The sequence below is a fragment of the Phyllobates terribilis genome, unplaced genomic scaffold (genome assembly GCF_046119375.1).
Source record: "Phyllobates terribilis strain yellow unplaced genomic scaffold, ASM4611937v1 Scaffold_99__1_contigs__length_5935540, whole genome shotgun sequence".
Taxonomy (NCBI): domain Eukaryota; kingdom Metazoa; phylum Chordata; class Amphibia; order Anura; family Dendrobatidae; genus Phyllobates; species Phyllobates terribilis.
Genome location: NW_027362859.1, coordinates 594,370 through 621,814, shown reverse-complemented (window position 1 = coordinate 621,814; position 27,445 = coordinate 594,370). Strand labels below are relative to the sequence as shown.

The window sequence follows — 27,445 nt, the reverse complement described above, 5'->3', positions numbered from 1 at the left end:
CATCGCCTTCCAGTGGTCCATTCTTTTGATAACACCATAAACATTCACATTCATGACCCTTACCTGAGACATCTCCCATGTTTAGAGTAAAACCCTTTGTAAGGATGTCTAATTTGACTATGGCCGTACATTGTTCAGGCTGATCTATATTAAGAGGACTATTATCTTTTGGATAATATAATTTTCCTTCTTCGATTTCACATATTTTCAGTTGTTTCACACTTTTTTGTTAAGTATATAATTCCACATGTGTTAATTCATAGTTTTGATGCCTTCAGTGTGAATGTACAATTTTCATAGTCATGAAAATACAGAAAAATCTTTAAATGAGAAGGTGTGTCCAAACTTTTGGTCTGTACTGTATGTGCACACGTTAAGTACAGTCATGGCCCAAAGTATTGAGAATGAGACAAATAGTAATTTTTCCAAAGTTTACTGCTTCATTTTTTGTAATGGCAATTTGCATATACTTCTGAATGTCAAAGAGTGATCAGCTTAACAGCAATTACTGTACTTGCAAAGTCAATATTTGCCCAGAAAATGAACTTTAACCCCCAAAACACATTTCAACATCATTGCAGTCCTGCCTTAAAAGGAACAGCTAACATCGTTTTAGTGATTGATCCATTAACACAGGTGTGGGTGATGATGAGGACAGGGCTGGCGAACAATCAGTCATGATTAAGTAAGAATGACATCACTGGACACTTTAAAAGGAGGCTGGTTCTTGGTATCATTGTTTCTCTTCTGTTAACCATGGTTATCTCTAAAGAAACACGTGCAGCCATCATTGCACTGCACAAAAATGGCCTAACAGGGAAGAGTATCGCAGCTACAAAGATTGCACCTCAGTCAACAATCTATCGCATCATCAAGAACTTTAAGGAGAGAGCTTCCATTGTTGTCAAAAAGGCTCCAGGGCGCCCAAGAAAGACCAGCAAGCACCAGGACCGTTTCTTAAAACTGTTTCAGCTGCGGGATCGGACTACCAGCAGTGCCGAGCTTGCTCAGGAATGGCAGCAGGCTGGTGTGAGTGCTTCTGCACGCACTGTGAGGCGGAGACTCTTTGAGCAAGGGCTGGTTTCAAGGAGGGCAGCAAAGAAGCCACTTCTCTCCAGAAAAAACATCAGGGACCGACTGATATTCTGCAAAAGGTACAGGGAGTGGACTGCTGAGGACTGGGGCAAAGTCATTTTCTCTGATGAATCCCCTTTTCGATTGTTTGGGACATCTGGAAAACAGCTTATTCGGAGAAGAAGAGGTGAGCGCTACCACCAGTCTTGTCTCATGCCAACTGTAAAGCATCCTGAAACCATTCATGTGTGGGGTTGCTTCTCAGCCAAGGGAATCGGCTCACTCACAGTCTTGCCTAAAAACACAGCCATGAATAAAGAATGGTACCAGAATGTCCTCCAAGAGCTACTTCTCCCAACCGTCCAAGAGCAGTTTGGCGCCCAACAATGCCTTTTCCAGCATGATGGAGCACCTTGCCATAAAGCAAAGGTGATAACTAAATGGCTCATGGAACAAAACATAGAGATTTTGGGTCCATGGCCTGGAAACTCCCCAGATCTTAATCCCATTGAGAACTTGTGGTCAATCATCAAGAGACGGGTGGACAAACAAAAACCAACAAATTCTGGCAAAATGCAAGCATTGATTATGCAAGAATGGACTGCTATCAGTCAGGATTTGGTCCAAAAGTTGATTGAGAGCATGCCAGGGAGAATTACAGAGGTCTTGAAGAAGAAGGGGCAACACTGCAAATATTGACTTGCTGCATTAACTCATTCTAACTGTCAATATAACGTATTGGTACTCATAATATGATTGCAATTATATTTCTGTATGTGATATAAACATCAGACAAACACTAATAAAAACCAGAGGCCAGCAGATCATGTGAAAATATAATTTTGGTGTCATTCTCAATACTTTTGGCCATGACTGTATATATATATATATATATATATATATATATATATATATATATATATATATATATATATATTCTCTATCTCAAGTCTTGGAGCAGAAATACTTCACATACAGAATCTGTTGCTATAGTGAGCTTATTGTTCTGTTCATGATTGCAGTTTGTGAGCTCCGATCTCCTTCTATGGGTGAATTTCTTTGGGGTCTTGAATCTTCTGGCTGGTTAAAAGACGTGAAAACAATCCTAGATGCTGGTATCTTCATTGCAAAGGTAAGATGTGTTGTATCTGTTCATATTCTACTGCTGCTTGTCTGATTTGTACTATTCTAGGCACGGACTGTACAAAAATGATCCTTTTAGTGCTGAGAATAAACGAGATTTGTAATTATATAAATGTGTAATATTTTACATTTAATTTGCACATTTAGGCCGTGTCAGAAGAGGGCGCCAGCGTGCTTGTTCATTGTTCTGATGGATGGGACCGCACCGCTCAGGTCTGCTCTGTATCCAGTCTGTTACTTGACCCCTATTACCGAACCATCAGAGGATTTATGGTAAGAGGTTTTATTTCATATACTCTATGTACTGGTGGAGATTTACGGAGTTGATATTTTTTGCATAGTGTAACTTTTATTTTTCCCAATTACTATTAGGTGTTAATTGAAAAAGACTGGATTTCATTTGGACACAAATTTAATCACAGGTAACCCTGGTCACTGCACATATGTTGGAAAAGTCAAACAGAGTCACTTATTTACAGAGGGCCTTTCATGAAATTTTTCATGTTGAACTGAAAACACGTTGTAGCTTCAGAGCAGAAAAAAAAAATTTGTTAGTTCTTTTTTTATTTTGCATCTCTGTTGCAGGGATATTAACAATCAAAGTATTTGTCACCTAATGAGTTAATTTTCGTTACATCCAAGTGGGTGTTATCAGAGAGCTTTCACTGTGGGGCATGTACTTTTCCTTGTACGATGCTGTCCAATTATAAACAGGCAGCAAGATGCTAGAAAAAGAACACGTCCACACCATATCTTACAGCTGGTTTCTCATTGTGTGGGTTATAATGAAAGCCCGGATCTCCTGGTCTAACCTCCTGCATGATTAGAATATCAACTGTATTCAAATCCCATCAATCAACACATTTCAGATATGGGCCCAGCAGTCAGTGTGGGGCTAGGGTCAGCACAGCTGAGTTTAGCTGTGTCACTTTCCAAATCTTCCATCAGCTCTCCTCCTCTCAGCAAAAGAGACAAAAAAAAACACCATACATTCTAATATAATATACTTACTGTAGTTTTTCTGTGCCATTCCCAGTCTCAGGCGGTTTTGGGAGCGCAGTCCACCTGAAAAAGATATTGCATGCATATACCCCAATTGCATTGCTTCAGCATATTTTTTTTTTTAAAGGTATGGAAATTTAGATGGGGATCCCAAGGAGGTGTCCCCAGTGATAGACCAGTTCCTGGAATGTGTCTGGCAGCTCATGGAGCAGTTTCCCTGTGCGTTTGAATTTAATGAGAGATTCTTGGTCCACATACAACACCATATATACTCCTGTCAGTATGGAAACTTTCTGTGCAACTGCGAGAAGGAGAGGAAGGAACTGATGTGAGAGAATATGTGCTCTGTGTATGGTCACTATAGGCTTGTAACAGAAATAGAATATGGATGGTTGACGTGTCCCTGATGCTGATCTGATCACACGGTGCCCCACAGTCTGGATAACAGCAATCACTTATAAACTGTGAAGGTTGAACCTTGGCAAAAAATTTTCAATAACTGTGCAGGAGAAAAATGTATAAAGTGATGGCATATTGGTAAGATATGCCATCACTTCAGGATTGGTGGGGGTGTCAGACCTTAGGGACGCCCACATATCTGGAGACTGAATGGGTATGTGAACCTAAACCATTTCAGTTTTTTCCTGCCCATCTGGGTCGCTGGCATCGCTGGCAGTGCCACTGTACAGAGAAACATAAGAATGGTGAAATCAAAATGCCAATAATAAAATAAGATGGGTACATGGATTTAAGAATTGCACAGTTCCTGATTAGTGTTGAGCGAACATGCTCGACACTGCTCGGTACTCGCCCGAGCATCACGCTACTCGGGATGTTCGGCGAGCACCGAGCATTTCCGGGTTACTCGGGCGGGAGCTCGGGTCTCCGCCCTGCATGTTTGGTGCTCTTTACAGAGCCAATGAACATGCAGGGATTGCCAGCCAGTCACTGTAATTCCGCAGCCATGTTGTTTGTGGGCATTACAGTGATTGGCTGGCCGCACAGCGTCACCTCGAGTTTTTAAAACCGGGCGCCGCCATCTTGGACACAGTCGCTCCGGATCAGACAGTGTAGGGACAGCACTGCTGATTTAGGGAGAGATATATCCTGCAAAATAGTTAGTGTAGGGTCTGTAAAGGCTGCCAGAACAAACAAACAGTCCTTCTCAGGACTAATATCCATCCCAGGTATATCAGGCAGGCAGGCAGGCTGTATAGGAGACGCAGTGGTTATACCAGCAAACGCTGCATTACAGTCCTGTGTGCTGCTCCTGTTGCTGAAATTGCTGGACTTAGCTCCAGGTCCCGGGGGCCAGGAAAAATCCTTTTTTTTTATCTAAATCCTCTTTTTTTTTTCCTCCTTCACAATGTACAAATACCCATCTTATTAACCTTTTGTTGTCCCCCACCCCCCCACCCAAAAAAAAAAGTGTGCCTCTGATTTTTCAGACACAAATATATCTGTTGAAAATAGTCTGGTGTAGGCCAGAGAAATAGAAGTGTGGTTTTGCAGTTCTATGGGCCATTTGTATCTAAAAAAAACAGTTTGAGTGTGTCGCTCACTGTTCAGCCGCAAATATATATATTTAAAAAGGTCTGGTATACACCAGTAAATTATTACTGTGGTTTTGCTGTTCCACGGTAAAACATCTCTATTATCCTGTTTTTGGAATTTTTTGCTGTATAAAAATAATAATAGTGTCTCCCTGATTTTTCAGACACAAATATATCTGTTGAAAATAGTCTGGTGTAGGCCAGAGAGACAGAAGTGTGCTTTTGCTGTTCCACGGTAAAAAATCTCTATTATCCTGCTTTTTGCATTTTTTGCTGTAAAAAAAATAATAATAGTGTCTCCCTGATTTTTCAGACACAAATATATCTGTTGAAAATAGTCTGGTGTAGGCCCGAGAAATACAAGTGTGGTTTTGCAGTTCCACGGTACAAACCTCTGTATTATCCACTTTTGGGCCATTTGTATCTAAAAAAAACAGTTTGAGTGTGTCGCTCACTGTTCAGCCGCAAATATATATATATTTTAAAAAGCCTGGTATACACCAGTAAATTATAACTGTGGTTTTGCTGTTCCACAGTAAAAAATCTCTATTATCCTGCTTTTGGCATTTTTTGCCATAAAAAATAAATAGTGTCTCCTGATTGTTCAGACACAAATATATCTGTTGAAAATAGTCTGGTGTAGGCCCGAGAAATACAAGTGTGGCTTTGCAGTTTCACGGTTCAAACCTCTGTATTATCCACTTTTGGGCCATTTGTATCTAAAAAAAACAGTTTGAGTGTGTCGCTCACTGTTCAGCCGCAAATATCTCTATTTAAAAAAGTGTGGTATACCCCAGTAAACAATAACTGTGGTTTTGCCATCCCACGGTAAAAAATCTCTATTATTCAGGTTTTGGTAGTTTTTTCCGTAAAGAAAAACAGTAGCGTCTCCTGACTGTTGTGACACAAAAATATATCTGTTGAAAATAGTCTTGTGTAGGCCCGACATCCCAGTGTGGTTTCGCAGTTCCACGGGTCAAATCGCTGTACTATCCAGTTTTGGGCCTTTGGTATCTAAAAAAAAAGCAGTTTGAGTGTGTCGCTCACTGTTCAGCCGCAAATATCTCTATTTAAAAAAGTGTGGTATACCCCAGTAAACAATAACTGTAGTTTTGCCATCCCACGGTAAAAAATCTCTATTATTCAGCTTTTGGTAGTTTTTTCCGTAAAGAAAAACAGTAGTGTCTCCTGACTGTTGTGACACAAAAATATATCTGTTGAAAATAGTCTTGTGTAGGCCCGACATCCCAGTGTGGTTTCGCAGTTCCACGGGTCAAATCGCTGTACTATCCAGTTTTGGGCCTTTGGTATCTAAAAAAAAAGCAGTTTGAGTGTGTCGCTCACTGTTCAGCCGCAAATATCTCTATTTAAAAAAGTGTGGTATACCCCAGTAAACAATAACTGTGGTTTTCCTCTTCCACGGTTCTAATCTACTCTTTATTACCCTTTTTCCATTGATAGTGCAAGTGTAAGCTATTTTACTTCATTTACAATGGGCAAGGCGCGTGGCAAGGGACGTGGAAGTGGACGCTCTGGTGATGGTTCGTGCAGAGGACGGGGCCGTGGCCAAGGTGAAAATGTGCCACAACCAACAGCCACATCTTCTCGCTCCCACTTCTTGACCGAATTACTAGGGAAGCACAGAACAACACCAGTATTGAGAACTGATCAGTGTGAACAGGTTATTAATTGGATAACAGACAATACTTCCAGTTACCTGGGCACCACCACCTCCGGTCTGTCTTCCACACGGTCAACTCTTAGTAGCCGTGAGTCTCGACTGCATACTCCTCCTCACCCTGATGCTCCTTCCTCCCACCATGCCGAGTGTCGTCAGACAGCAAGTGATCCCACACTTGGACACTCTGAAGAGCTGTTCACTGGTCCATTTCCATATTTGGGCCCCTCGCCTGATAAGCTTGAAGTGGTGGAAGAGGAGATCCCATGTTGCGATGCCCAAATATTTGAACAGCCACGGCCACAGGAAGTCGACGTTGGCAATCTGTCACAAGAGGTGGACGATGACGAGACACAATTGCCAGGAAGTGAGGAGGAGGATCGTGGTGCGCAAGTGGAAGAGGAGGAGGTGGTGGATGATCTAGTAACTGACCCAACGTGGAAGGAGGACATGCAGAGTGAGGCCAGCAGCACACAGGGGGAGGGAGGCAGAGTACCCCAACAGGCAGGAAGAAGCAGTGTGGTGGCCGCAGACAGAAGGCAGGCAACCGTTCCCCGTAACACCAACACGAGGGACGTTGCCAGTACAAGCGGTAGGTCTTCCAGAGTCTGGAATTTTTTTAAAGACTCTGCTGATAACCCCAAAAAGGCCATATGTTCCACCTGCCATGCCAGCATCAGCAGGGGTGACAAAACTACCAGCCTGACCACCACCAGCATGATCAGGCACATGGCAGCAAAGCACCCGAATTTGTGGGGCGAAACCCAGGGTCCACGACCAGTGTCAGCGGGTGTCACCACTGCTTCTTCCACTGTTGTGCGTGCAATAGAACCCCCTGTTGTGTGTGCAAGGCAATCCCCTGTCCATACTGCATGTAAAGATGCCCCCTCCTCTCAGTCTTCACTTGTTATGGCAGTTTCTCAAGAAACAGCATCAACGTCCACGTCCACGTCCCACCGCAGCGTTCAATTGTCCATATCCCAGACCTTTGAACGAAAGCGGAGATTCGCAGCTAACGCCCCACAGGCCACAGTCCTAAATTTGCACATTTCACGACTGCTTGCATTGGAAATGCTGCCTTTTAGGCTGGTGGAGACGGAATCCTTCCGCAATCTTATGGCGGTGGCCGTCCCTCGGTACTCGGTCCCCAGCCGACACTATTTTGCCCGGTGTGCCATCCCCGCACTACACAAGCACGTGTCCCAAAGCATCTGCCGTGCCCTCAACAACGCAGTTACTGGGAGAGTCCACCTGACAACGGACACGTGGACAAGTGCTTGTGGCCAGGGACGGTACATCTCTCTGACGGCACACTGGGTAAACATAGTGGAAGCCGGGACCCAGTCGGACCTTGGGACGGAACACATCCTCCCCACACCGAGGATTGCGGGCCCTATGTCAGTCAGAGTTGCCCCCACAGTGTACAGCTCCTGCGCATCCTCCTCCTCATGTTCAGCCTCCATCTCAGATATCACCACATCAGTTACAAGCTGGAAGCATTGCAGTACTGCCTCCGCCAAGCGGCAACAGGCTGTGCTGAAACTCATAAGCTTAGGTGATAAACCTCACACTGCTTGTGAGTTGTGGACAGCTGTGAAAGAGCAGGCAGATCTGTGGCTGAGACTGCTGAACCTACATCCCGGAATAGTCGTGTGTGACAATGGCCGTAACCTGGTGGCGGCTCTGAGGCGAGGTGAGATCACACACGCACCATGCCTGGCTCATGTGCTTAACCTCGTGGTTCAGCGGTTTCTTAAATCGTACCCCGAGTTGCCAGATCTGCTCGTGAAAGTACGCCGCCTGTCAGCTCATTTTCGCAAGTCGGCTACAGCTTCCGCCCCCCTTGCCGTGTTGCAGCAGCGTTTGCAGCTTCCGGCACACCGACTGGTGTGTGATGTCCCCACACGTTGGAACTCTACCCTCCACATGTTGCAAAGGATTTGTGAGCAGAAGAGAGCAGTTGTGGAGTACCAGCTGCAACAAGGCCATCGATATTCAGGTCAGACTCCACACATAAGACCTCAGGAGTGGACCTGGATGTCTGACATATGTACCATCCTGACAAACTTTGAGGAGGCCACCAAGATGGTGAGTGGCGATGACGCCATCATTAGTGTCAGCATCCCACTTGTCTGTCTTTTGCAACGCTCTCTGCAGAGAATTAAAGAGGAGGCATTGCAGCCAGAGTATGATGAGATGGATCAAGAAGCCGTAGCGGGCGATTACACACAGCCCAGCCTCATCTCATCCCAACGTGCATTGGGGGACAATGAGGGAGAGGAGGAGGAGGAAGAACAGGAGCTGCTATCATGCGTTGTAGACGGTAGTACCTGTACAAGTGTCATACCGTCGGTTCAGCGTGGGTGGCCTGAGGACAGGGGGGAGGAGGAGGAGGAGAGCATGGTCAGTCGTCATCTTGGTGAGGACACGGAAATCTTGCCCGTTACCAGTCTGGCACGCATGGCTGACTTTATGTTACGCTGCCTTAACCGTGACCCTCGCGTTGTCAAAATGTTGGGTGACAGTCATTACTGGTTGGTGACACTTGTAGACCCCCGCTACAAGGAGAACTTTCACTCTCTTATTCCTGAGGTGGAGAGGTCTACAAAAATGGGGCAATATCAGAAGGCCCTTGCTGCAGAACTCTTAAAAAAATTCCCATCTGAACACGCTAGCGGCAGAGGTCACAGTTCGTTGCCCAACCAAGGCGTACAGGCGAGAGAGATGCAACTCCAATCCAGCAGAGGCAGGGGAACACTGTCAACGTTCTGGGACAGTTTTCTGACACCCGCCCAGCTTACAGGCCCTGAGGCGCGGGGTACTCTCACAAGGAGTGGAAAGTTTCAAAAGATGGTGAGGGAGTACCTTGCCGATCGTACCAGCGTCCTCCGTGATTCCTCTGTGCCTTTTAATTATTGGGTATCCAAGCTGGACACTTGGAATGAACTCGCTCTGTACGCCTTGGAGGTCCTGGACTGCCCTGCCGCTAGCGTGATATCGAAGCGTGTTTTTAGTGCCGCTGGGGGAATTATAACTGATAAGCGCACTCGCCTGTCAACTGACAATGCTGACAAGCTGACCCTTATCAAAATGAACAAGGGCTGGATTGGGCCAGACTTCTCATCACCACCAAATGACAGCAGAGTAACATAAAGTCAAATCCACTGTGTTATTTCGGGAGGTGTATTCACATGCACCGCTTCACACCCACACATGGGTATACGCTTCCTCGTTTCGGCTGTTTAATCTTCTTCTCCTTATCCTCAGCCTCCACTATACCACCAGGGTGCCAGCATTGCAAGTTCCTCCATCCTAATTTTTGGCAGCTTTTGCTGGGAAACCATAAGCAAATACCATGGGACACCCACTCCCCAATAATGGGACTTATATTTGTAATATGCTGTACTGCATGGCTCTTGTAAGGGGCATTGCAAGTTGCTCCGTCCTAATTTTTGGCAGCTTTTGCTGGGAAAGCATAAGCAAATACTATGGGAGACCCACTCCCCAATAATGGGACTTATGTTTGTAATATGCTGTACTGCATGGCTCTTGTAAGGGGCATTGCAAGTTGCTCCGTCCTAATTTTTGGCAGCTTTTGCTGGGAAAGCATAAGCAAATACTATGGGAGACCCACTCCCCAATAATGGGACTTATGTTTGTAATATGCAGTACTGCATGGCTCTTGTAAGGGGCATTGCAAGTTGCTCCGTCCTAATTTTTGCCAGCTTTTGCTTGCAAGGCATAAGCAAATACTATGGGACACCCACTCCCCAATAATGGGACTTATGTTTGTAATATGCTGTACTGCATGTGACGCGCCCCCTGGGCCGTGTGTACACGTGTGTGGGATACCCGGTGCCGGGTCTCTGGGGTCTGTAGTCTCCGTGGCGGTGACCCGTTCCCGTGGCTCAGGCTGGTCAAACCAGTGGCAATCTTTCTTAGGTTTTGAGGTTAATTGTCCGACTGCGCCACCCGTGGATTGCGGTCAGGGAGTACCACCGCTGCGAGGCAGACCGCTGAGGCTGGTGTTGTGTGCGCAGCATAAAATGGGATAACTCCCCTCGGGAGGAGTATAGCCTCAGGGCAGTGAGTGTGGATGATGGGAGTGATGGTGCAAGAGCGCAGCAGGAATGACTCAGAGTCTTTGCAGTGCAGTTCAGGGTCGTTACTGATGATTATAAGGTAGACCCTCCCGGGAGTACTGGCTAGCATAAGAGGCCTGGTCAGTCTGTGAGGAAGCAGGAGTTCCCCTGGCCAGGTGGAGTTGTAGGCCTCCCCGTCTCTCTGCACTCTTCCTGGCTACCTTGCTGTAAGCGGGTAGAAGTAGCCCACGTCCCTGAGTGTACCGTGTAGTGCTCACCCGTATGGCTGGTGACTTGGGGCCTTCTGTTAGCCTCGTTCCACGACGGCGGTGCTGGTCCCTTGCTTGTGACTGAGCCTCCGGGCTTCTATGGCCAGAGGACCTGAAATCCCCTGCCGGCTGGTTTCTGCTGCTGGATATATAAGTCCTCACAGCTTCGGACTCCTGTGTCCGGTTCCTATTGTCTTCTGTCAGGGCGAGCTCTGCTCAGCTTCCAGCCCCTCGTCTTTAGCTCCTACAGAGCTCCTTGCTGTTACTTTCCCTTGCTCTCACTCTGACTCTGACTGTTCTCTGACTCACTCAACCCCACCCCAGATCCAGTTTATAAGGGCAGAATTCTCCCCTCCCAGGACTGGGGCAGGAGGATGTTGCATGTTTAAGAGATCCTGACCAGGAAACCTCCCACTTGCTCTCCGACGTAATCTCTATTACTGTGGTGACCAGAACCCTGGGGTGCCACACATGGCTCTTGTAAGGGGCATTGCAGTACCTCATAATTTTTGGAAAGCCTTCCATTCAATGCTTAGGCCAACAGTGCACAGGAGACCCAGTTGCTATAAATGTAAAAAAAAGGTTTAGTTAACGCCCTCTGACCTCCATGTCATTTCCAAGGGGCATTGGAGTGCCTCGAAATTTTTGGTAGGCATTGCACTCACTGTATGCCCTATAACTGTGTAGCCGAACCGCTCCTTTTGTTACAGAAACATATCCTACAAGACATATCTGGTTGACTGGCTTGATATTGATGTGAATGGTCCCTGTTCCTCCTGCTCTTTCTCCTTTGCCACTACCTCATCCATCATTTATCACCTGAAGCTTTGTTTTAATGGGAGTCATAGAACTTGGATAGTAGCAGGAAAACATCCAGCAATCCTCGGAGGAGGTAGGATATGCGCAAAAACGCTGACCTCCTCAGGCCTAGCCGCTACTACATACATGCTCTTGCATTACAACAAAACAAAGCAGATGCTAACTTCTATCATCCTCATCATGCTCCTCACCTTGGCACTCTCAACTCCCCTGATGGAGAAGCCAGGGCCCACCGGAGGAGTCTGATAGTCCGGTGGGCTCGGCCAATGCTGCCCTAAAGCAGGCCAGGCTAAGAAAAGTGTGGGAAAGGTTACCGGTACAAATAGGGGTGGCTGGGGACCGAGTATGGACACCCGGCCACCCCCTGGAGGCTGGGGAGCAAGTGGGGACACCCGGCCACCAGGCGGCTGGGGACTGAGTATGGATACCAGGCCGCCGACACAGCCATGGCGTGGTGGCCAGATTCCGCCTCCACATGCCTAAAAGGCCCAATTTAAAGTGCAAGCAAGCAAGCAGTATGGTATTGCAGCCTGGGGGTGGGTGGGTGGCAGGCTGCATACTTGCGCTTGCATTGCAAGGAATGGGAGAGGTACAATTGAACACTGCCCTGGGACAAGGACTTGAATGGGGATAGTTGCAAGTCTGCAATGACAGGTGCAAGGTGGGAGGCATCTTCGCATGTACCATGAACAGGGGTTTGGCATGCACACACTACAGCGGAATAGGCTCTCCTTCCCACTAAATGCACTGGGGAGGGCACAGGTAATGTTTTGGTATACGCGCTTAATCTTATGTATAAGGCACACCAGGACAAATAGGGGCGGCTGGGGACTGAGTATGGATACCTCGCTGCCGAAGCAGCCATGAGGTAGTGGCCAGCTTCGGCCTCCTCTAAACTAAAAGGCCCCATTTCAAGTGCAAGCTAGCAGTATGGAATTGCAGTCTGGGGGTGGGTGGGTGGCAAGCTGCACACTTACACTTGCATTAAAAGAAAACATAGCAGATGCTAACTTCTGTCATCATCATCATGCTCCTCACCTTGGCACTCTCAACTCCACCGATGGAGAAGTCAGGGCCCACCGGAGGAGTCTGGTTCTCTGGTGGGCTCGTCCAATGCTGCCTAAAGCAGGCCGGGCTAAGAAAAGTGTGTGGGGGGATGTTCCAAGGAGAAATGGGGGCGGCTGGGGACCGTTTATGGACACCCGACTGCCCCCAGGCGGCTGGGGACCGTGTGGACACTCGGCCGCGGGGCGGCTGGGGTCTGAGTATGGACACCCGGCCGCCGGGCGGCTGGGGACTGAGTATGGATTCCAGGCCGCCAACACAGCCATGACGTGGTGGCCAGATTCCGCCTCCACATGCCTAAAAGGCCCAATTTCAAGTTCAAGCAAGCAAGCAGTATGGTATTGCAGCCTGGGGGTGGGTGGGTGGCAGGCTGCATACTTGCGCTTGTATTGCAAGGAATGGGGAGGTACAATTGAACACTGCCCTGGGGCTAGAACTTGCATGGGGATAGTTGCAAGTCTGCATCTTCTGATGCGGCAAGGATCACTTATGATGGGCACACTTTTAGACAGTGACCTGGGAGTCAGAGATGCTTCCAGGGGTCTTCCCCATGCTGTTCCCATGTCTTTTCAGCACTTTATGCATGTGTCACACAGCACATGGCCAGATAAGGTTGTAAAATGTTAAAATGACATTTCCCGGTGAATGCATTTGTCATAGTTGAAAGCAATACAAAAGTGCAAAAACGCATATAAAATGCTACTTGTGAACATAGCCGAAGGTGTGGAGGAGTATTTTTGTTTTTGGTAATTTATTTTAACTTATACACAAGTCTTTTCCCTGGAAAGGATGTTCCTTAACATATTTCACAGGAAAAAAGTTTCACTTTCGTTTTATTGTGAGCCTGTAAAAGTGGCTTAATACCTCTGACCACGTTGTTGACAGCAGTGACCTGGGGGTCAGAAATGCTTCCTGGGGCGATCCCCATGCTGTCCCCATGTCATTTGAGCACTGTCACTATCGTTTTAGGCACTTGTTAGGCTTTTAAAAGACTGCCGGGGGTGCCACCGCAAAAATGCTCGAGTCTCCCATAGACTAACATTGGGCTCGTTGCTCGGGTCGAGCACCCGAGTATCACGGCGAGCTCGGCCCGAGCTTCGAGCACCCGAGCATTTTAGTGCTCGCTCAACACTAGTAAACAGTTCAGGTGGAGGGGAGATGGCAGAGGAGCATTGCTGAACCGTGAAGCTTCCTGGACACTGAGGGTAAATCCATCGTACCGGTGGGTATAAAGAGAATATGTGGACGGTTATCACTACTATCTACATTACTGTGATAGTACTAGGAGAGGAATAATGGCGTTGTGTGAGGACTTCTCTGGGCTTCTGTCCTTCATCCTGCAGTCGTCTGAATGGATCTAATGTGGACGGGAACCAGCTAAGCCGCATTCTGTCCACAGCTGTTACCTCACTGTTCACACCACACAGAGACCCCAAAAGAGTCTCCGTGCTGAAGGGGTTAATGCCCTCTGCGCCCAGTAATGGGGAATCTCCACATACCTCCACCTGCAGAGCCGCCACCACATATATGGCTGCTCTGTGCGTACAGGAGCTGTGATGAGGTCACAGGAGGGGAGGAGTCAGGGGTCACATGATCAGGGGCCTCAGTGGATGCACAGTGTGAACTGTGCGGCTCCTGTACAGTGATATCCGGAGTGAAGACGCTACATGGAGACGTCTCCGCAGTCAGTGACATTATGTATGTTTTTTGCGTATCCTTCTCTGAAATTTGACTACCCAATTCCTTCTCCCAACCCCAGTAAAGGGTAGAGGGTCATCGCTGGTGTCCATTTGTGTTGCTTTGTGTATGCAAGATAGAAGTTTAGTACAAGGACCTACATGCGTGATTAAGGGTTCAAACGGAGTGAGTTCATCCTTTATACTAGTAACATGTGAGAATTTATAAATGACCTGAGCTGGAAATAAGCCAGGTAGGATAGACTCCTAATTGGAAAGGAGCCACGAAGTTCTATAAAGGAAAGAAAAGAGCCTGATCCCATGAGAACGTGTCTCAATCTAAGGTCATCAGACCAGTCCCAGAATAGAAATGAGTTCGTACCTGAAGCAGAGGGAAAATCTGGGTTGCCAAACTAGGGCGTTAATGGACCCAACCTACGTGGTATAGATGACGAGATTAAGACTTGATCCTATGTTTTCAAAAAGTGTTGAGTGGGTATTGGTAATTGTTTAGTTTGTACATGTATTTAGTCAATCCAAGGTAGAGATGTGAGTATCCACGGATAGAGGTCCTCTTCCAGTTTCACCCATTGCTTATGTTCCACAGACGTGAACCAGTCCACTGCCCTCATAAGAATCAAAGATTGATGGTCATTTTTTTAGATCAGGCATACTAGTACCCCCCTTTATTTTTGGAACATCACAATATTTTAAAACATATCCTAGACCTTGACGTTCCCCATACTACCTAAGAGCGTTGTCGAGATGGGAGAAAAAGGTCTGAGGAACGCAGACAGGAACGGTCTGGAATATATAAAGAAGTTTTGGCAAAATGTCCATTTTATCACATAAATACAACCAAACCAGGACGAGTTTGAATTTATAATTCATTAAATTTTGAAGAGTTTGTTCAAGGACAGTGATATAATTTAAACTATACAGATCATCCATGTTGCCTGGAATTTGTGTACTGAGGTACTTAGATGTGTCTTTCTGTCATTTAAAGGGAAAGTTAAAAATTAGCTGTTGTCTTATGTTATTGCTTCTGATTTAGAGTAGTTGGCTTTAAAATCGCTTACTTGGCCAAATTCTTTGAATTCCTTTAGTATAGAAGGAAATGAAATAATGGGTTTGAAACAGAACAACAAGTCATCTGCGTATAGAGCTAGTTTATAGTGATGTGAGCCTATAGTAACTCCACTAATATCTGGATTTTTTTGTAATGCTACCGCGAAATGTTCCATCACCAATGTGTATAGGAGAAGTGATAAGGGACACTCTTGCTTTGTCTCATTTTTAATAAAAAATGTGTTATATAGAAGGCCGTTTACCCTATCGCTTTAGGGTCAGTGTAGGATAGAATTTTAGATAACAAGAAAGAGCCTAACCAAATTTTTCGTAAGGTGCTCTTCAAGAAAGTCCAGTGCATTCTGTCAAACACTTTTTCAGCGTCCACAGAAACAAGGCACATTGGGAGCCCCTGTTTTTTTTCGCATGTGAAACTAATAATGTTTTATTTGTATTATCTCGCACTTCTCTACCCATAACGAAGCCAACCTGAACGTTGCTAAGAATTGAGGGTAAGTAGTGGGAGAGCCATGATGCAATTATATTAGAGAATATTTTGACATCTACATTATTTAATGAAATTGGATGAACATTAGGGCAGGCATTTAGTTCTTTTCCAGGCTTTGATAAAACTGTTATGTGAGCCTCAAGTGATTGGGGGGCAAAGGGGAGTCTTCTGAGATATTATTGAACACTAATGGTAATAACAGAGGTGCAAACATGTTATAAAATCTATTATTGAATCCATCTGGCCCAGGGCTCTTCCCGATAGGGAATGATCTAATGGCCTGTCCTATCCATTGTTCAGTGAAAGCTTTGTCTAGTATCTCCTGCTCAGGGGTCTGTAAGGAAGGAACGGCAGTGTCCATAATATATTTGTCAATTTTTGTTTCAAGAAAATTAGGTGGCATGTCGTGGTATTTTCCATGAATATTATGTAGTGAGCTATAACAGCAATGAAATGCGTCAGCTATGTCAGTGGGGTTATGAATTTATAGCAGTGGTGCTCCTTTTGTTTTGGATACATACAGCTCTGGCAAAAATTAAGAGACCACTGCAAAATTTTCAGTTTCTCTGATTTTTCTCTTTATAGGTATATTTTTGAGTAAAATGTACATTGTTGTTTTAGTCTATAAACTACTGACAACACGTCTCCGAAATTCAAAGCTAAAAATTTTGTATTTATTTGCAGCAAATGATAAAGTGTCAAAATACTAAAAAAGAAACACAGTGCTTTCAGACCTCAAATTACTCATGTTTTAAATGTGAAATCAATATTTGGTGGACTAACCATGATTTTTAATCACAGCTTTCATTCCTCTTGCCATGCTTTCCACCAGTCTGTCCATGCTTTCCAATAGAAAACTGTTCAGTGGTCTCTTAATTTTTGCCGGAGCCGTATGTCCTTTGCATCCGTGGATGTAACTTCCTTGTCAATGAGAGACCACATTTATCTGTGAATTCATACGAGTTACCTTCACATGTGATCTTGATATTTTCTATACGTTTGATCTATTAAAGACCTTCGCTCCTTTCTTTTTTTTCAATCAGATCATTTTTATTTAACAAAAGAAAGACCAACATTTTGTGTTTGTCATACAAACTTTGTGACAAAAAAAATAAAAAGAAAGAAAAACCAGTAAACAATACAAGAACCGGTTTACAATGATATAAAACCCAATATCGCTCTATAGTACAATGTTTTGGAATAGTAATTTTACATTTGCACATAAATATCTGAATACTTCCTGACGGCTTATTTTCCCATATTGGGACATCAATAGAAAAAGAATATATCTAAGAAGGGGCAATAGTGTGGACTGAGACAATTATTATTTACGTATAAGGATATAAATTCCTGGTTTACTGCAGGGATATGTACACATGGTCCAGTATAGTATTTCTGAAGCAATACCTGGGGTAATTAACCATTGCTTCCATATGTGTATGGATTTCTTGAGAGCGTTCCTTTTTATATAAGATCCACTTTCCAAGCATAGAGTGTTATTTATCCTGGATTTTAGTTCTGTTATCGTTGGGGGAGAATTGTCTATCCAATGTAGTGCCAACAACTTTCTGGCTTGGAATAATATTCTTGAGCTATCTACTGCCATATGGTAGTCAGGATCTACGTCTTCTCCCAGGAGTCCTAGGATACAGATTTTAGGTTCCAACTGAAGTTGTATCCCAAATACAGATAGTACAAGAGCGATCACCCCCTTCCAGTAGTCGCCAATATTTACACATTTCCACATCATATGCATCAGGTGGGCATCCTTTTGACATCTAGGACATGTGTCATCTGTTTGTATTTCAATTTTAAATAAAATACTTGGGGATCTATATACTCTATGAATGAGAAGAATTCGGGACAATCTTTGTGACTCTGACAATGAAAGTTTCGGTGTCAAATCCAGTATTTCCCCCATTGCTCCTCAGATAAGGGACCCACATCCTCCTCCCATTTTGTCTTAACTATCAAAGGATATTTATCCAAATGTAGGGCCAGTAACTGCCTGTAAATAAGGGATATTAGACCTTTTGTATCCAACGATGTAGTAATGGTATCTATTGGGTGATGTCAATCAGTATGGCGTTTATTCTAGTTGTGTACTATATGCAAGATGTATTTGCAGATATTGATAAAACACCCTATGCGGGAGGTTAAAATCTGCCTTTATTTGTTCAAACATCTTGAATAATCCATCCCTCAAGAGTTGTGACACCAAACATATACCCCTATCCTCCCACTCACTAACATTTTTTAGTTTATGTAGCTCTGGTAAGTTATAGTTGTGCCATAAAGGAGTATAGTTTGTGTACTTTCCAATTACCAGAATATTTTTACCCCTATCCCACGCCTTATATATTAACTTTAGTGTATGACATTTTAAGTCATTTTCTCGAGGAGGCCCCATATCTAGTACCGAGAATGGAAGCTTCCACTTGGTTCCTTCCATAAGTAGGTGCCCTGAAATTACACAATATTTGCGAGTACCCCATCCATGAAACTACTTTAGCTCCCTTCTAGCGTTAAGCAGGTCTATATATACCTGGAGGGAAGCAGATCATTTATGTTGTTTGTCAAGTAGATCAATCCGCTCAAGCAAATGGGAGACTTTAGCTGTTTTCTCCTTTTTTTAACCTTTATCTATGTTTTATTATTATCCCTCTGAGGACGCATGTGAGTGCTTCCCATTTAAATGGTAAGGCAGTTTCATCATGCTCATATATTTGAAGGAGTCTATAGTCTCAAGAAGGTCTGAGACACAGAGTGAGTCTTTCAGCAGATTATCATTTAGGTTCCAACATCTGAAGCCTTGGTGGAGTCCGGCATAGTCAGATCTATAATACAACGGGAGATGCGTGTCTGTATAGACTGTATAGACTGCGCAAGCGCGACAAGCCTGCACAGTCCGGCTCCAGACAGAAGCAGGCATGGAGGCGTTACAGGTAAGAGAAGCGTATATGGCGCCGGAGATCACAGTATGCGTAGACACTGAACGCATACCGCGATCTCCGGCGCCGTACTTACATACTTACCTGACCGGGAGGAGCGTTGCCGCGGCGCCTCTCTTTGCCGGAGACCGGGGCAGAAGTGAAGGTGTCGGAATCAGTACATGCACGTAGCGCTATTTGTAGTGTGTCTTCAGCAAAATGGTGCCGGACAGCGCGGTATGGGCATGCGCGTACTCTGGCGCCGCACTCCTCCCCCAGCCTCCGGCAGAACAGAACAACGCAGTGCTGGAGCACAGAGAAGAAAGGTGAGATTAAGTGTTTATTTTTTTGTATGTGTGCAACGTGAAAGGGATGAGGGGTGCCATACATACCAGGATTGGGAGGCGAGGGGGCAACACATATCAGGATTGGGGGATGAGGGGTACCAAGCATACCAGGATTGGGGGATGAGGGGTACCATGATACCAGGATGAGGAATGGAGTGCCATGCATACCAGGATGAGGGGTACCACACATAGCAGTATTGGGGGGGGGGGTGAGGGGTGCCATACATACCAGTATAGGGATGAGGAGTGTCATGCATACAAGGATTGGTGGGTGAGGGGACCATGCATACCAGGATTGGGGGGTGAGGGGTGCCATGCATACCAAAATAGGGATGAGGGGTACCATACATACCAGGATAGGGATGGGGTACCATGCATACCAGGATAGGGATGGAGTACCATGCATACCAGGATAGGGACGAGGGGTACCCTACATACCAGGATAGGAATGCGGAGTACCATGCATACCAGGATAGGGAAGGGGTAAGATGAATACCAGGATAGGGATGAGGGGTACCATACATACCAGGATAGGAATTCGGGGGTTACCATGCATACCAAGATGAAGGGTACCATGCATACCAGAATAAGGATGAGGGGTACCATACATACCAGTATAGGGATGAGGGGTGCAATGCATACCAGTATATGGATGACGGGTGCCATACATACCAGGATAGGGGATGGGGTGCCATGCATACCAGGATAGGGATGAGGAAGCCATATATACCATGATTGGGGATGAGGCGTGCCATGCATACCAGGATGAGGGATTGGGTGCCATGCATACCAGGATAGGGATGAGGAAGCCATACAAACCAGGATAGGGATGAGGGGTGCCATGTATACCAGGATGAGGGATGTGGTGTCATGCATACCAGGATAGGAATGCGGGGTACCATGCATACCAGGATAGGGATGCGGGGTACCATGCATACCAGGATGAGGGGTACCATGCATACCAGAATAGGGATGAGGGGTGCCATGCATACCAGGATGAGGGATGGGGTGTCATGCATACCAGGATAGGAATGCGGGGTACCATGCATACCAGGATAGGGATGAGGGATACCATGCATACCAGGATGAGGGGTACCATGCATACCAGAATAGGGATGAGGGGTGCCATATATACCAGGATTGGGGATGAAGCGTGCATTGCATACCAGGATAAGGGATTGGGTGCCATGCATACCAGGTTTCTGGGATGAGGCCATACATACCAGAATTGGGATGAGGGGTGCCATGTATACCAGGAATGAAAGATGAGGTGCCATGCATACCAGGATGAGAGGTATCATACATACCTGAATAGGGATGAGGGGTACCATGCATACCAGGATAGGAATGAGAGGCACCATGCATACCAGGATGAGGGATGGGGTGCCATGCATACCAGGATTGGGGGATGAGTGGTGCCATGCATACCAGGATGAGGGATTGGGTAACATACATACCAGGATTGGAATGAGGGGTGCAATGTATACCAGGATGAGGGGTACCATACATACCAGAATAGGGATGAGGGGTACCATGCATACCAGGATAGGAATGAGAGGCACCATGCATACCAGGATGAGGGATGGGGTGCCATGCATACCAGGATTGGGGGATGAGTGGTGCCATGCATACCAGGATGAGGGATTGGGTAACATACATACCAGGATTGGGATGAGGGGTGCAATGTATACCAGATTTGGAGTGAGGGGTACCATGCATACCAGGATTGGGGGATGAGGAGGCCATACATACCAGGATTGGGGGATAAGGGGTGCCATACATACCAGGATGAGGGATGGGGTGCTGTGCATACCAGGATTGGGGGATTAGTAGTGCCATGCATACCAGGATGAGGGATTGGGTACCATAATACCGGGATTGGGATGAGGGGTGCAATGTATACCAGATTTGGAATGAGAGCTGCCATGCATACCAAGATTGGGGATGAGGGGTGCCATGCATACCAAGATTGGGGATGAGGGGTGCCATGCATACCAAGAATGGGGATGAGGCGTGCCATGCATACCAAGAATGGGGATGAGGGGTGCCATGCATACCAGGATTAGGGGTGAGGGGTGCCATGCATACCAGGATTGAGAATGAGGGGTGCCATGCATATCAGGATGGGGATGAGGGGTGCCATGCATACCAGGATGGGATGGTGGGGACAGGATGGGGGCAGCAGAAATACCAGGAGGGGGGCAGCATATACCAGCATGGCAGACCATATTCCAATACAAATGCTCGCCACCCAGGCATAGAACGGGTTCAATAGCTAGTTACAATATACAGGAGCATGATCTGACCATAGAGCAGTTCCTACCTGAGATGTAGGTTGCCATGTAGGCTACTTACTTAAGAAAAGGACTATATGGCTATGCATATTGTGTAAAGGAGAATAATAAGTATAATCCTTTACGTCTGGATGTAGTATCTTCCATACATCAACTGGTTGAGACCAAAGCACAATTAGCAAAGCTTTTGTTTGTGTTTTAGATTGGTGACTCCAGCCCCGGGACGCGTCTAAAGGAGGATCCAAGACAAAATTAACCCCTTTACAACCCAAGGTGGTTTGCACGTTAATGACCAGGCCAATTTTTACAATTCTGACCACTGTCACTTTATGAGGTAATTACTCTGGAACGCTTCAACGGATCCCCCTGATTCTGAGATTGTTTTTTCGGGACATATTGTACTTCATGATTGTGGTAAAATTTCTTCGATATCACTTGCGTTTATTTGTGAAAAAAACGAAAATTGGGCAAAAATTTTGCAATTTTCAAAATTTTAATTTTTATGCCCTTAAATCAGAGAGATACAGTACAGACCAAAAGTTTGGACACACCTTCTCATTTAAAGATTTTTCTGTATTTTCATGACTATGAAAAGTGTACATTCACACTGAAGGCATCAAAACTATGAATTAACACATATGGAATTATATACTTAACAAAAAAGTGTGAAACAACTGAAAATATGTCTTATATTCTAGATTCTTCAAAGTAGCCACCTTTTGCTTTGATGACTGCTTTGCACACTCTTGGCATTCTCTTGATGAGCTTCAAGAGGTAGTCACCGGAAATGGTCTTCCAACAATCTTGAAGGAGTTCCCAGAGATGCTTAGCACTTGTTGGCCCTTTTGCCTCCACTCTGCGGTCCAGCTCACCCCAAACCATCTCGATTCTGTTCAGGTCTGCTGACTGTGGAGGCCAGGTCATCTGGCGTAGCACCCCAACACTCTCCTTCTTGGTCTAATAGCCCTTACACAGCCTGGAGGTGTTTTTCTGGTGACACTGTTGGGGATTTATTCAAAATTTAAGGCATACTGAACCAGCATGGCTACCACGGCACCTTGCAGCGGCATGCTATTCCATCCGGTTTGTGTTTAGTTGGACCATCATTTATTTTTCAACAGGACAATGACACCAAATACACCTCCATGCTGTGTAATGGCTATTTGACCAAGAAGGAGAGTTATGGGGTGCTACGTCAGATGTTGGAAGACAATTTCCGGTGACTACCACTTGGAGCTCATCAAGAGAATGCCAAGAGTGTGCAAAGCTGTCATCAAAGCAAAAGGTGGCTACTTTGAAGAACCTAGAATATAAGACATATTTTCAGTTGTTTCACACTTTTTTGTTAAGTATATAATTCCACATGTGTTAATTCATAGTTTTGATGCCTTCAGTGTGAATGTACAATTTTCATAGTCATGAAAATACAGAAAAATTTTAAATGAGAAGGTGTGTCCAAACTTTTCGTCTGTACTGTATGTGAGCAATTATATGCGTTTTCCATTGAAATCACCAGGACCCAACTCCTCTGCTTTCCTCACAATGGCCTCTTTTACATTGAAAAAATGTATTCGACAGATAATGTCCCTTGGACACTCAGGATCTGGGCCATGATTGCCTATTGTACGGTGTGCTTTTTCAATCTCCAGCTCCTTATCAATAGGATCACCAAGAATATTATTGAATAATGATCGCAGTGTTGGCATAATCACTTATGCATTGATGCTTTCAGGTATACCCCTTATCCAGATATTATTGTGATTTTCTTCATCATCAACCATATTAAACAGGTGGTTTATTTACTGGCTGTGAAGATCCAGTGTTAGTTTCTGAGCATTATGATGGCCTCTAACTTGGACGACATTATCCTCTAATCTCTGTACCTTGTCAGTAAGCTGTGACAGGATATAAGTGAGGGGACGTATTTCAGTATTTTATGTGGTTTCCAGCCTCTGAATATATTGCTCCATATCTTCTTTAGTCGGGATAGACGTAATCTGATATACAAATAAGTTATGTTGTCCCCCATATCAGAATAACCTGTGGCTGAGGGGTAAATGTCCCTGTGAAGCAAGCACTGCTCAGTATGGGGGCTTTGGTGAGAGTACAGGGAGATTTGTGGAGCCGTTTTCTTGTGAGGCCTACATTAAGAGAGAAGTTGGTGCAGGACTTACAGTCTGGAGCTGTCTGTCATCATGAGGGTTAAGACTGCTTCTTTTTCCATGCTGAGGTGAGGCAGTAATAGCTCCGGAGCAGGAAGATAAGACCTTCCATAAGAAACGCTGCATACCAGACATGCTGACGGAGATGGAGGACCTCAGATTAACCTCTCATCTCTTATTTCTTTCCCATATCGAAAGTCATGTTTGAGGCTGTAAATTGCTTATAATTCCCCCAAGAACACGGTCTGAAGAGAGTGCTTTCAGTGTGTGCATTCTCTTGGTGCTATGTCCAGGCCATGTCCTTCCTGTTGATGTACAATACGTCTGAAGGTGGCGATGATTGGCAGCAGGATTGTGTGATGTAACAATCTTGTGTGATGTAACAACCTTACGGAAAAGCAAGTTGTGACACCAATGGAACGGCGCCAGAACAGTAAGTGCGTATGAGTGTTTTTATTTTAACAAGACTAAACATGAGGAATGAGAAGGAGTTATCCTAGTAGTGGACAACCCCATATGAAGATGCAATTTTCGGTTAAAAATGAAAAAGGCTTCTCCCCTGTGTGACTTCTCTGAAGTTTGTTAAGAGTTGATTTCCGGCTAAAACATTTCCCACTTTCTGATCAGCAAAAAGGCTTCTCCCCTGTGTGAATTCTCTGGTGCTTAACCAAATCTGATTTCTGGTTAAAACATTTCCCACATTCTGTACAGGAAAAAGGCTTCTCCCCTGTGTGAGTTCTTTTGTGCGTAACAAAACCTGATTTCCAGCAAAAATATTTCCCACATTCTGAACAGAAAAAAGGCTTCTGCCCTGTGTGAGTCCTCTGGTGTATAACCAAATCTGATTTCCAGCTAAAACATTTTCCACATTCTGAACAGCAAAAAGGTTTCTCCCCTGTGTGAGTTCTCTGGTGCTTAACCAAATATGATTTCTGGTTAAAATATTTCTCACATTCTGAACAGGAAACAGGCTTCTCCCCTGTGTGAGTTCTCTGGTGTATAACCCAATCTGATTTCCAGCTAAAACATTTTCCACATTCTGAACAGGAAAAAGGCTTCTCCCCTGTGTGAGTTCTCTTGTGCTTAACCAAACCTGATTTCCGGCTAAAACATTTTCCACATTCTGAACAGGAAAAAGGCTTCTCCCCTGTGTGAGTTCTCTTGTGTATAACCAAACCTGATTTCCAGCTAAAACATTTTCCACATTCTGAACAGCAAAAAGGCTTCTCCCCTGTGTGAGTTCTCTGGTGCTCAACCAAATCTGATTTCTGGTTAAAACATTTCTCACATTCTGAACAGGAAAAAGGCTTCTCCCCTGTGTGAGTTCTCTTGTGCTCAACCAAAACTGATTTCCGGCTAAAACATTTTCCACATTCTGAACAGCAAAAAGGCTTCTCCCCTGTGTGAGTTCTCTGGTGCTCAACCAAATCTGATTTCTGGTTAAAACATTTCTCACATTCTGTACAGGAAAAAGGCTTCTCCCCTGTGTGAATTCTCTGATGTCTATCAAGATGCGCTTTCTGGAAAAAACATTTCCCACATTCTGAACAGGAAAAAGGCTTTTCCCCTGTGTGAATTCTCTTGTGCGCAACCAAAACTGATTTCCGGCTAAAACATTTTCCACATTCAGAACAGGAAAAAGGCTTCTCCACTGTGTGAGTTATCTGATGTCTGATTAAACTTGATTTCTCTGTAAAACATTTTCCACTTTCTGAACATGAAAATGGCTTCTTTGTTTTAGGAGCAATTTCTTTTTTATGGCTTATTTTGTGACTTTGATTTTCCTTAGTAGTTGGTAATGAATCAGAAGACAGGACGTGTTTCAAAGGATCAGATGACAGATCTTTGCTGTGAAGGGATGATGGTATATCTGGAGTAATGGCATTCACTTCAATTGTATCCTGTGGGATCTCAAGATCATCTGATTTAAAAATTGAAGATGTCAGCTGTCCCTCTGATCTCCTGGTACAGTCATCTGCCAAGAATAAAACCAATTATTATTTATGAATAACATATCCTTAAAATTTATATTGTTGAATATTTTTACTTAAACTCTCTGTAAAAATGTACTTTATGTAAAAGTATCATTATTTACCAAGAAAACATCACAGAAAAAAATCAGCCTTACCAACACCAAATCAGATAACAAATGCATTAGCATTTTAGTGTTGGTTGGGTGTACTGGGGTGTCTGTCCATGTGGGGTGCACTTATATAGTGCTGGGCAGCCTTCCTACCCAGTATGGACATCATCAGCATCCTAAGCCAGACACTGTGCATCAAACCTACCTGTGTGACTGGCGTCCTATGCAAGCTTCTTCTGTGTGCATCTTTAATACTAGGCAACCACCCCCTCCATGAATTGGTACGATTATTGGTGTTAGTAAGGCTGTATCTTTTTCTGTGATTTTTTTTTTTCATTTTGCCCTAAGTTAGCCGTCATTATTCACCAAGACAATGACAGTTCACAGTCTAATAGAAAACCTCATAGGATGAACCAGTGGATCGTAGTGTTCAACTGATTGTTCATTCTGCCTCCCAAATATGGAATAAAAAGCCACCAAACAATGTTATGTAGGCAAAAATAATATCAATAAAAACTTCTACTCATCTCACAAAAAACAAGTCACCACTCAGGTCCATCATCTGTCAATGGAAAACCAGAAGTTTCCACATTATTAGTGGCTCAAAGGTTTTTGAAAACCAACATGGCTTCCATAAACCAATCCAGCAATATCCACTCTCCCAAAGTCAAATCTCCCCCCCTCTTCTGAGCCTTGCAGTGCGCCCAAAACACATTTAGCATCCATGTATTTGACATTACTATAGTGAGAAGAACCCACTTAATTGATGGTGTGTGTCTCCTGGAGCACAATCTGGACACTATGTGTTGGGTAATGAAATTATATATTTGTAATTTTCACTCTCCAACATCCACTGCATGCTAATTTCCGAAAAGTGCCTGTGGAGTCAAAATACTCACTACTCCTATAGATTATTTCACTGAGGGTTATAATTTCCAAAATGGTGTCACTTTATGGGGATTTCTACTGCTCTGGTTTTCTGCATTTTGGTCACATGGTGGGTTGAATCTCCTCTGGGATCTGCTCCTGCGACATCTGCTTCTCTCACCAGGAGCCGCCTTATTCATCCTGCAGGCGGCGCTGGTGATGGAGGAGACATCAGAACCAGAAGCTCTGGGCAGCGCAGACTCTGTCCAGCCACTAAGATTAGGGAGCCTGGACCAGTAGTACCATCCAGTCTGGCAGTATGGGTGTGTGCTGTCCAGCTTAAGTAATCTGCTCCTTGCTTCAGCCAACTGGAGAGCACCACACCCTACTAAAGCTGGAAGCATATTGCCGGAAGCTGCCAGATACAGCCTTGTTCTCCTCTGGTTCAGGCCTCTGTGCTCAGCTCCCGGCTTGTGTATTTGATTCCTGTTGTGACCTCGGCCAGTTTACCGATTACTTTTGTGTGATTTTGTATTTTCTCTGACCTTCATGTTCTGACCCGGCTATCTGACTATTATTCTTGCCATCTCACACCACAGAACATTAGGTTACACTGTGGCACAATCTTAGGGGGTCTCTAAGTCCAAATCCATGTAGAGGGGTTAAAGGATGATGAGCAAGGCAATCCCTGGGATCTGGAAAATGGAGTAGATAGCGCTAAGCCTGTTTGTGGTAGCCATCTTTGGAGCTGCCAGGTGACCATGAACAGTGCCCCCAATACATTGTGTCTGCACACCATCCCAGCAAGATCTGCATTCAAATAGC

At 44.9% G+C, this 27,445-nt stretch overlaps 1 protein-coding gene across 1 annotated transcript in view; it reads right to left on the bottom strand.

Annotated features, from left to right (window-relative positions):
• Positions 1–22,925: 22,925 nt before the first annotated feature.
• The window catches only part of LOC141198694 (uncharacterized), a 41,001-nt gene continuing 36,481 nt past the window's right edge, over positions 22,926–27,445 (bottom strand). Inside the window, exon 13 of the mRNA XM_073663100.1 lies at positions 22,926–25,645. Within this exon, the coding sequence (XP_073519201.1) occupies positions 24,294–25,645 (1,352 nt within the window). The 3' untranslated portion in view covers positions 22,926–24,293. The remainder of the gene's footprint in view (positions 25,646–27,445) is intronic.